This window comes from Onychomys torridus, chromosome 10, assembly GCF_903995425.1.
Source record: "Onychomys torridus chromosome 10, mOncTor1.1, whole genome shotgun sequence".
Classification (NCBI taxonomy): Eukaryota; Metazoa; Chordata; class Mammalia; order Rodentia; family Cricetidae; genus Onychomys; species Onychomys torridus.
In genome coordinates, this window is record NC_050452.1 from 31893772 (window position 1) to 31905708 (window position 11937).

The 11937-nt window shown below is 45.4% G+C and overlaps 1 protein-coding gene and 1 pseudogene across 1 annotated transcript in view; one reads left to right on the forward strand and one right to left on the reverse strand.

Moving 5' to 3' along the window:
* The window catches only part of Stk32b (serine/threonine kinase 32B), a 237080-nt gene extending 225368 nt beyond the window's left edge, over window positions 1-11712 (reverse strand). Inside the window, exon 1 of the mRNA XM_036200879.1 lies at window positions 11288-11712. Coding sequence (XP_036056772.1) covers window positions 11288-11339 — 52 coding nt within the window. The 5' untranslated portion in view covers window positions 11340-11712. The remainder of the gene's footprint in view (window positions 1-11287) is intronic.
* LOC118592221 lies at window positions 711-6737 on the forward strand (annotated as a pseudogene).
* Window positions 11713-11937: the final 225 nt, after the last annotated feature.

Consider the following 11937-nt stretch of genomic DNA (forward strand, 5'->3'; position numbering starts at 1 on the left):
GAGGAACTTAACGTCTGCACGTAACAGCAGAAAGAAAGAGTCGAAGCGATTAAAATAAATAGGCAGAAGAAAATGTTCAGACGAAAACAAAAACGACTCAAGCCACAAAATTATGGTCAGAGCTACCCAGGGTCTCCACGGAAAGGCTGATGCCCCTGTACTCTCAATGTGGTAAAGTGAGGAGAAAGAGTCAACATCAGGAACAATACTACTCCACAAGCAGGAACATCCAAAACATCACAGGTGACACATGGTGCTGCTCCCTTGAAAACGAAAACTAAACCTCTAAGAACAGACAGACAAGAAAAGTGAAGACAAACTGAAATGGAACAAAAGCAGTCCTGACGGCCACTTCTCAGTCAGAATGACAAGGGACAGAGGCAACTGGCTCAACTTCAAACTTCTGAAGGAGAAAATGGCAACACGGAACTTGCCAGCCACAAATAATCACATGTAAATACAGACGTTTTAAGACATACAGAAAAGTGGAAGATCTTGTCACCAGCAGGCAGACACTAGGAGGAAGGCCAAAAGAAATAATTCAGTCAAGAGAAAATAATTCTAGTGGAAATATTTAGGTGAGATACAGAATAAGGAACAAGAGCAGGGTGGACCAGGAAATAGAGTTCATGATCTCAACCTGTCTCAAATCCCTGAGGGAAAACACAGTTAAACATCTTTCTACTGGATACTGACTGCTTGTTGTCGAAATGGACAAGTTCATGAAACCCAGGAAAGTGGTGCAGGTCCTGGCTAGACACTACTCCAGACACAAAGCCATCATTGTGAAGATCATTGATGACATCATCTCAGACCGCCCATAGAGCCATGCCCCTGATGTCTGGAATTGACTGTTATCCCTGAAATGTGACATCTGCCATGGGCAAGAAGAAAATTGCCAAGAGGTCAAAGAACAAGGCCTTTGTGAAAGTTTATAACTATAATCACCTCATGCCTACAAGGTACTCTGTGGACATCCCCTTGGACAAAGCTGTTGTCAACAAGGATGTCTTTAGAGATGCAGCCCTGAAACCCAAGCCCAGGCAGGAGGCCAATGTCAAGTTTGAGGAATGATAGACTGAAGCTGGAAGTTTCCTATGTCCCACCCAGTCCTGCAGCCGCTCGAACCCAATTAAACACACAGAGGCTTATATTACTTACAAACTTTATGGCCTATGGCAGGCCTCTTGCTAGCTAGCTCTTATATCTTAAATTAACCCATTTCTACAAAATCTATACTTTACCTCATGGCTTGTGGCTTACCAATAACTTTACATCTTGCTTCTCCTGGTGACAGCTCACATCTCCCTAGCCTCTCTTTTCTCTTCCTGTCTATCTCTTTGGATTTCCTGCCTGTCTCTAAGCTGCCTTGTCATAAGTCAAATGGCTTTATCTATCAACCAATCAGAGCAACACATATTTACAGCATACAGAAAGATATCCACAACACTCCTCCTTTTCTATTTTTTCAGAGGAGGGTTTTAACTTTAACATAATAAAATTACATATAACAAAACAATTATCAAGCAAGAATTATAGTTATAATATCTAGTCTATTTGTATTTTGCAAAATTAAAGAAGATATCCTATCTATCCTATATTTGTGAGTCTAAGGTTTCATATATAATTTATCTTTTATCATAACTAAGAAAATTATAACTATCTAGTCTTCAACTACATCAAAGACCTCAGAAGGATATAATATTACCTGAGAAACAGGAGAAGGAAGTCTCTCTGTATGCTGTGAATATGTGTTGCTCTGATTGATTGACAAAATAAAGCCATTTGGCCTATGGCAAGGCAGCTTAGAGGCAGGTGGGAAATCCAAAGAGATAGACAGGAAGAGAAAGGAAAAGCAAGACAGATGTGAGCTGTTGCCAGGAGAAGCAAGATATAAAGGTATTGGTAAGCCACAAGCCATGTGGCAAAGTATAGATTTATAGAAATGGGTTAATTTAAGATATAACAGCTAGCTAGTGGTAGAACTGAGATAATGGCTGAACAGTTTTAATTAATATAAGCTTCTGAGTGATTGTTTTTTAAGTAGCTGCAGGGTCCATGGGCCTGGGCAGGACCAGCTACACAAGACAGGGAAGAACAAATGTTTGTTTGTTTGTTTCAGAAGCTTCGCTTTTAGATATATTTTTGTTTCCATGATTAAAAATTTTTAAAAAGTTAAAGAAATTAAACATGAATCAAACAAATACAAACTAAGTCAACAGCTAATAAACCAAAGATCAATGAAGAAATATAATTGAGAAAGTAAGTGCAAATTGTCAAAACCAGAACTGAAAAAGGAGCTCTTACAACAGACCCTACCAATACTGGGCAGAGACTAGGATGTCAGGAGCAACATTGTGTCATTATACTTAGAATTTATCTATGGTAGCAGTCCTTCATAAACCCTTCTAGAAAATAGCAATGCTCATCTACAGTTCTGTTAATGGAACCAGTTTAACATAATTAAAACAATACTGACACCATCAGAAAGATACTGTTGGGGCTGGGGAGACAGCTGAGTGGTTAAGAACACCTGCTGTTCTTGCAAAGAACCTGAATTTGTTTCCTAGCATCCACATGGAGACTCACAACCTGCTGTAACTACAGTTCCAGAGGTTCTGCTGCCCTCTTTGGGCCTCCACATGTACTGCATGCACTCAGTGTTCATAAATTCATGCAAGCTCATACATATACATATTAATTAATAAAAAGGTTTTTTTAAGGATACTCTTTCCAGCTATTCTCTGAAAGCATTTTGGAAGATTGTTATCTCTAATATCTGAGCAAATGGGCCTATGAAAACACCTAAGCCTAGACTTGTCTTTTCAGAAAAATTACATGAGCCTAGAACTATAGAACATCCTCAGTATTCAGATTCTCCCCCTGTCATTTTGGTAAATTGTACTTTCACTGAGTAGTTTTTCAAAACAGTAATCTGTTTTGAACCAATTAGGGTCTGGCTATTGCATCTTCCTAGGAAAAAGTTAATAACAAGTCAAATCCAAGTTAATACCATGCAATAACAAGTAGGAATCCTGGTTAGGTTTTTGTTTTTGTTTTTGTTTTTGTTTTTGTTTTGTTTGTTTGTTTGTTTGTTTGGGTCAACTTGACACAAAGTAGAGTCATCTGGCAAGAGGCAACCTCAGCTAAAACAAACAAACAAAAGACAAAAGAACACCACACCAGATTGGCCTGTGGGTAAGCCTGTGGGACCTTTTCTTGATTGATGATTATTAGTGTGGGAGGGCCCAGCCCATTGTAAGTGGTGCCCCCTGGACAAGTGGTCCTGGAGTGTGTAAGAAAGAAGAGTAAGGTGCTGTGGGCAGCAAGACAGTTTAGCAGCGTTTCTCCACAGCCTCCACCTCAGTTTCTGCCTCCAGATTCCTGCCTTGAGTTCTTGCCCTGACTTCCCTCAGTCATGGAGTGTGACCTGGGAATTGTAAGCTGAAACACACTCTTTCCTCCTCAAGCAGTAGTTTTTTTTTGGGGGGAGGGGGGCTTGGGGTTTTTTTGTTTTGTTTTTGTTTGTTTGTTTTGGTTTTTTATCACAGCAATAGAAACTGTGTCTAAAACATGGGGTTTATTCCAATATTGAAAAGTTGATTTCACACCTAAAAATTGGTTAGTTTAATATTGCATTTGACCAGAGGGAAAAAATCTATATACTATTTCCATAGACACAGGAAAAGCACTTGTGAAAATTCAACCCGCACTTATAAAAATAAAACTTGTTAGCAAATCAGGATAGGATTCTCCCAGTGTGATCAAGTTTATGGAGGTTGACACCATCAGCCACATGGTACTTAACTGTAAGAACTCAAATGCTTGAGGGGCAGCTGACTTTTGGTCAGAGCAGCAGGCATTGTGGGCTGAGTTTCACGGCTATAACAAGCAGCCCAAACCTCAGGGGCTTAAAGCAGCAAAAGTCTCCGTGTCCGGTTCCTGGCTAGCTGGTAAAGGGTGTGGCTTCCGGTCCATGCTGTTCTCATACTCTTTGATCCAGGCAGAAGTAAAATGCTGCCTTTCAGATAATTATGCTTGTCTGAAGGTGCAGACGTGAAATGACACCCACCAGTTGGCCAACATTTTACCCAAGATCAGATTCACTTTGGTGTTGCTCATTTTGACCACAGTCATTCACGTGGCCCTCACAACCTCAAGGAGGCAGGGAACTTTTAAGTTTTCCCATGCACAAAAGGAAAAGGGGTGCTTCAGGGATGGCTCAGTGGTTAAGAATGCTTGCAGCTCTTCCAGAATATCAGCACCCATATCAGGCAGCTCACAAACCACCTGTAACTCCAGCTCTACGGGAACCTGACACTCTCTTCTGGCCACTGTAGATGCCTGCACTCCTGTGCACATGTATATACATACTTAGAAACCAAATAATAAAATAATGTCCTTTTTAAAAGAAAAATAAACCCCCCCAAAAAAAAAAATATTGCTTGAGGAGGAAAGAGTGTGTTTCAGCTTACAATTCCCTTTTTCCTATATTGGGAAAGTGGGCCATTTGCTTTAATGACGTAACTGCTGGATGTAACTCCATCGGTAACTCATCTGTAAGATGAGCCAGAGAGCAAAATCTCCAATGAATAAGGACATTTAGGAAGATCAAAAAGCCAAGTGTGCTGGGTGAAGGTGGTGCACGCCTGTAATCCCAGCACTCAGGAGGCAGAGGCAGGTGGATCTCTGTGAGTTCGAGGCCAGCCTAGCCTACAGAGCTAGTCCAGGACAGGCTCCAAAGCTACAGAGAAACCCTGTCTCGAAAAACGGGAAAAAAAACAAAAACAACCAAGTGTTCAAAGGAGAAAGATTCCAGGGTTGATGAGAGCATTGGTGTCGTATTTTCCTTGGCTGGGGCTGACTTTGGCTGAGAATCACCCCAGTTTCCCTTCTTGGGTAGTTTAAGTAGCTCATTCTCTTCTGGTGTCCTGAACTTTTCCTCACTACCTTCATAACTAGTATGCACTTTGGGGTGGCAGGCCCCCAGATCCCCTTGAGGATCAGATTCTCCATTTCCACCTTCAAGGGCTCAAAGCCCCTATTTTAGACACCTGTGGAGTGCTCAGCATCTTGTTTTTTCCAGTTCCCTCAGGAACATGGCAGGCTCTGAGCTTGCTGGTGTCCTCTCACACCAATCCTTTTCCTAAACCATTTCCTCAAAACTGGGGATCAAGCCTGCCTCCATCCCCACACAATTCACTCCCTTAGGGAAGAGCCGTCTTTCCTCTCTTTGATGTTCCCTAAAGCAAAAATTGTGTCTTACCCAGCAATGGGGTGGGGGTGGGGGACCTACTGTACCTCTTTCATCAGAAGGAAAGTGGACATCTAGAGTCACTACATGCAAATGATGTTTTAACACTCCAGACTGCCTGCCTGGTGTGCACGCCTCAGTTTTGGGGGTAGGGGTCTGTCTCATAACTGCTAAGCTGCTTGCAGCAAACCATCCATTCTGCACACTCAATTCTCTGCCTGTTTGTTCCAAGTTAGAAACCAGGGAACAGAAGCAAAAAGACCATTTCTCTCTAAAGTCCCTCCAAACTTCACTTACAACTGTGATATCTGTGTCCACTCCTCACTAGCTTCAGAACCCAGAGGGACAGGAAAAATTAGCTCCCAATAAGTGACCGCCTTCGGCCTACATTCACACATGACTGCCCTGTGCTTTTCAGTTACCTTGTCCTGGGCCTGGCAGGTTTAGTGGCAAAAAAAGAGAAGCAATTACCACTCCTCAAAGAGGTCCCAGTCTTGTTTAGAAAGTGGGCCTGTGCTGCTCATTGGATGCTGAGTGTTCCCCAGAGGTTCAAGCATAGAGTGTAAACTACCAAGAGATGGGGCCTAGTGAGAGGTCTTCCAGCTACTGGGGTACTGCCCTCACTGGGGGCAGTTCGACCTTGGCTTCCAGTGTTAGGTTTTGCTACATAGGTTTTCCTCTGCCACACATTTCGTGTGCTCTGATTCACTACAAGTCTAAAACAATGGAGCTGACTGATCACAGGCAGAAATCTGCAGATCTGTGAGGCCAAAGAAACATTTTCTTTTATAAGCCAATGACCTCAGATCCCTTTGCTATAGTCGCAGAGAGTTGACTGACATAGGATTGAACAATTGAATAAAATCAGTTAGTGTCCCAAGCCAGTGTATCCTTCCCTGGTAACAGGGCTGGCGAGGGTGGTTTGAGCTGTGGTAACTGGTCTCATTGCTGTTTGGACACTACTGGGGTACACAGCAGCACCCACTTGCCATGCTTCTGTTGATATTCTGGCTTTCCTTGGGTTTTTTCCCCAAGTGCACCAGAGTCCAAGGGCCGCAAGTAGAGGCAACTCCACCCAGTGTTCAAGCAAGACCCGAACAATCTAGGCTGGTTGGCTAGAGCCACTAATCTCCCTGATTACAGAATGGTCCAAATCTTAACAGGGACCAGTCAGAGTTGACTCTGCAGTGGCCAGGAGAAAGGTGCACTCTCCTCCCCTTGGAGTCTTGAGGCTGGTGGTTTCCATGAGAAGAAAGTCTGTCCTAGCATAAAGCCTACAGAGGAGAGCAGAAAATGCATGAAGAAGGTTCCAGAGTACTTGAGAAGCTGCAGCCAGCTGTGGCTGAAAAGATCCACACATTCACTCACTTTCCTAGAGTTCATGGGCATCTAAGTTCTACTCCATTCACTTGTCAGAGTTTATGGGCATCTCACTTATACTCCAGGTATTCTTTTAGGCCTTCGGACACTGAGCTTCTCATGAAGTTCCTACTCAAAGGCTCTAACTCTTCATGAGTCTAATCTTCCACTCCCTTCTTACTGCACTTGCAATCATGTAGAAAACCCACAGTGCTGTGGTTTGGATACAAATAATTCCAAGAGGTCCATGCATCAAAGCCTTAGTTACCAACCTGTGCTACCAAGAGGAAGTGGACCTTTTTGGAGATAAGACCTGGTAAATGTGCAGCGACACATGTTGCTACTCTCTGCAATAAAATCCCAGACCTCGCTGTTCATTGAAGCTAGTAGAGTACGTGACATACCCCAATGGGCACCCTCCGCTTCAAGACTGGCATAATCAGCAGTGCTGAGGCTTAAATGTGACACTTGGTCATTAGCACTTAGTATCACCATTTGGAAAGGTTGTGGGAACCTTTTGGAGGGAGAGCCTCCCTTCTAGAGGAAGTAGGTCATGACATGGTGGGCTCTAAGGTTTATATAAACAAACCCCACTTCCTGTTCACTCTCTGCTTCCTAACTGCTGATGCAATGTAACCAGCAGCTTCCTGAAGCAACTGCCATGCTTTTCTTTCAGGACAGACTGTGGCCACTCAAACTGTGAGGCGGAGTAAGTCTTTCCTCCCTTGAGGTGCTTGTCAGCTACTTCATCATGGACAAGTGGTAACCACCAGCTGCCAGGTTCTCTAAGATATGTCCTTCTAATGTCCAGCTGGCTTACCGATTTGCTAGGCCCACAATCTGTCCTCAGTTCATTGGCCTTTCCCAAGCAATGAGTAAATGGACTTGGATTCAAAAGCAGAAAAAAATTAGGTCACTGGTGCCCCTAGCTTCCTCCTGTCCCTATCTCCTGGAGGTCACTTCTCTGGTCACATATCATTGCCATGATCATGATGCTGTCCCACCACAGGCCAAAACCAACAGAGCTACGTAATGAGGGTCCAAATGCATGGAAACTGAACTAAAACAGACCTGTGCTTTTAAGTTGTTCAGCTCAGGTACTTCACCACAGTGAAAGAAAGCTAACACAGATGATAATTAAGAAAATGATAATGTAAATGGGATGGTAGGTGGTGATGATCAGTAGAAAGAAAATAAAGCAAGGAAGAATTGAGAGTGCCACTGTGAGGAGGGGGGTCAAAGAAGTCTTCATGAAGATATGAAGGATGTTGATGAGGAAAATACAGGCCAAGGCCAAAGTGGACTGGGGTAATAGAGGAGGGAGAGCCTAGAGAGCGGGTCCAAGTAGGTACAGACAAGGACTTTGCTTTCATCCCAATCTTTATGTGACTGCCGCTAGGACCAGAGAGAGGGAGAAAGAGTGAGTGGAACAGAGACCTGATGCAGCCTGGCACTCTTAGAGCAGGAAGGCCCTAGATGCCGCACCCAGATGGCACTGAAGAGGTAAGAGTTACAGTCAGCAGGACAGCATGGTGGCCATGCTGGCAATCTACGCCAGGACCAGGGTTTGAAGCAGATACAGAAGACACCAAGTGGCCCAAGCCAGTCAATTCCAGCAGAAACATTTGCTGTTCAAGGAGGCTCAGGTGGGGGCATTACACAATCTTCCGCCTTACCTCAGATGACATCACAGTAAACACAGCATTATTTCACATGCTGCTAAGACAGAAATGCCACCAACTCCTTAGAGCAGCCATTCTTCCTAAGATATGAACACGCTCTTTTGGGCTTCTCACTGCTGGCATTAGTATGTCAGCTGTGATCTGAACACAGTAAACCCCATGCCCACTCTGAGATTGGAGAACATTTACACAACAGCAAACTTCCTACTGTGGCTTAGCATTCAAATCCTTGAGAATCAGCCCGGTTCAGGAGTTAGCACCTCAACTACCTGAGGGAGGAGGATGCTTGTTCATTGACCCACATTATCCCCTACCTACAACCCTTGGACGACTTCAGAATTCCTGGAAGATCAGCTCCACACACCTCACATGGTCCTGGGCCCTTTGAGACTGGCCTGGCATGAGGTATACCTTACTACCTCACCTTCCACAGGTACAATAAAGGCCCTGCCAGGTCTCCAATGAGCCATGCTTTCTCTTTGCATTCTGTTCCCACCCTCAGAAATGTCTTTCCCTAGGAAACTACTGCCATTGCTGAAAAATTCAAGTGTAGAGGAGAGTGTTCTCCCAGGGTTAGGGTCCCTCTACCATGCTTCCACTCCTGGCGTCCTGTGTGGGGTAGGTATGGGAAAGATCTATAAATGCATATGAAATATGTGAACTGGCAGGCTGCACTCCACACATGTGCAGGAAATATGTGGAGATGTCTGTAAAGTCACAGGTGCTCATGTATAAAGTCTCTGGGCTGGAGAGCCCCAGCCTTGTACTTCAGCCTGCCCCAAAGCAGGTGGCTCACCCAGGTTCCATAGAATCTGGACAGGGAACCAAGACAGAAAAACCAAAACATTAACTACAGTAAATATTTTAGAGCAAATGGAGCATGAATGAGATCATTGACACAGAGCTGACAGATTCCCTCTGTGAAGAAAGGGTACAAGAAAGGGGCACTTTCCTGAAAAACTAAAATACATAGGCATCACACAGGGGAATGGTTTTACTGACCATATGTGGTATTTTTAAAAGGTAGGAGTATTAAATGGCAACATCAATAAGAATAATTAAAAAATAAAAAATAATTATAGGCTCAGGGCCTCCCCTTGCTGTCTTGAAGTACATAAGGAAACTCCTTTTATTTAATTCAGAGTAATTTTTTTAGAAGTCTATTATCTGCCACAAGTGAAGTATTACTTAGCATTTTGGTGTGTGTGTGTGTGTGTGTGTGTGTGAGAGAGAGAGAGAGAGAGAGAGAGAGAGAGAGAGAGAGAGAGAGAGAGATTAAGAATAATTTAAATTTCACTGTGGCAGAGAAGAAACTGGATAGGAATTTAGAGGGGTCATTGTTAATAGAGGCCAGTGTTCCATGTAGATGTTTGCTTCAAAGGAGAGAACTAATATCAGGATTCTGTTCAACTCCGTTACTGAAAACTGGTGTATACGTGTAAAATTAAACCTACTGAATGATTTTTAAAAGACAGAGAGATGTTCAGAAAACTATCAGTGTGACCTTGACCCAGGCAATACCTATGAACTCCTACTACACAACTACATAGAAGTCCTAACTCCCTCTGGCACATACAGAGCTCCACTGTCTCTGACCTGACACCACCCAGTTTCTACCAGCCCACTCCAGTCTGAAGACCAAGGAGCTCAAGCTTGCCAATCACCACCCAGCTTGCTGAACCCTCACTGTCTATCGCCAAGGATGTTTATTCAGAGTCACCAGACTTGGGCCCCTGCCAGGAAGGACCACCACGGCTCTGCCTAGGTGGGGTCTCACCCTCTTGAGGGGGCCACTTCTAGTTTTGACGGTTCTAGCAATCATGTTCTGAGTGGCCAAACCTGTACCCTATTCAAGAGAAGATGAGCTCTCTCTCTCTCTCTCTCTCTCTCTCTCTCTCTCTCTCTCTCTCTCTCTCTTTTCAACTGCAAAGCAGCCTCAAGAAAAGTACCTGTTCCATTGGGATCTGTTAGCACCAAAGAAGGCTCAGGATGTCTGGACTCTAATTTGGGCACAGTGGAGATAGACAGGCAGAGAGAAGCCAGTGTGTAGTATTACTCAGAAGGTTATTAACCAATGTTTGTAAGACACTTTCCACGTGTGACTAATGATTGCGCTCCCAACAATCTGAATAGGAACCTTCACAAATACAAGGGGGGGGGGGGATTCAGAGGGCTTGAGTCCCAGGACACATAATAATGAAAATAAATGCTAAGAAAACTACTTACACTTCTGCTCAGCCAAAACCCAAGTACCAAGTTCTATCACCATTAGCTCCAAGGACTCTCCAGACCAGGAGTTTATACAAGGCGGACAGCCCATAACATGGGAGTTATAACCAGGAAGCTAGCCCAAACAAGACTCCTTCCTCAGAGTCACTGACTTCAGCTACAAAAAGTTTCTTTATACAGTCCTGTCCTGAGTAAATGAAGAGAGCCATGTGCCTGTACACAAGACCAAATCAGAGGGAAGGGCGCTCGCGCTCTCTCTCTCTCTCTCTCTCTCTCTCTCTCTCTCTCTCTCACACACACACACACACACACACACACACACACACACACACACACACTGTGCAGTTCCACCCACTCGGCCACCTCTGTCAACATCAAGCTCTGAAGACCACCTTGGCATCTTAGGATGCTGAACCAGAGAAATGCCCCCCCCACTCCCGTACTCCACTGTGAAGCAAGGCCTTCTCTCTGACGCCCCCCAAGTGATAGCTTGAGTTCCCTTGTCCATTCTCAGCCATCTGTCTCAACCCTGGGCTCAGCATGATCTGAGCTTCTAAAGGGCACTGAAGCCTAAGAAGTGACCAGGTAGGATCACGATGCCTGGCTCTGGGCCGGTGCAGAGCCAGTGCAGGGTGACACGGTTGTGCTGAGATCCAGGTGTCCACCCTTGTATCGCTCTTAGCAGTCGTCCAGCGAAGGATAGCAGAAGGAAAGGATGTCCCAGGGATGTCGGGAGTGGCAGGCTGGGGGGTGGGTGTCTTACCTTCTTCGTTCTCGTCAAACACTGGGGGCTTGTGGGAGTGGTTCCCGCCCATATTCCGCAGCTATCGCCGCTACTACATGCCCAGCCTCCGGGATGTCAGATGCTGGATTCTCGCAGGGATAAGGGATGCAGGATGCTCTTGGGATGCCGGGCGCGGGATGAGAGCCCGGGAATGCGGGATGCAAGCTGCGATGGGAGCGGCCAGACAGGGTTGTAGCGTGTGTGTAGAGGGGGGCCGATTGCAGCTCAGGGATGGGGGCCCGTGTAGCCACCCTTTCCTCCAGGGTGCCCACGAGCCGCGATCACTGCACCCCTTGAGCCCTCACCCGGTTCTCTCTATGACGCACAATACACTGATGGAAACCCGGGGACTCCCTAAGCCCAGATCACCGTGTAACGCTGTCCACAACGGTGGTGAGGAAGAACGGGAGGAAGAGGAGAGAGGAGGGAGGGAGGGCGTGCAGCAGGAGGAGGGGGAGTGGACCGGGATCTCAGCCAAGAGTTAGAAGCCACCGCCCCCATTTCACAGTCGGGTGGGCGGGGACTCCGAAGGAAAGGGGCCTCCCTGGAGCAGCTGGGTCCCTGGGACTCCCCATCTGCAGCGTTTGACAGTTCCGTGTTGGCTAAGAACTGCGGTCACCCACTAGGCT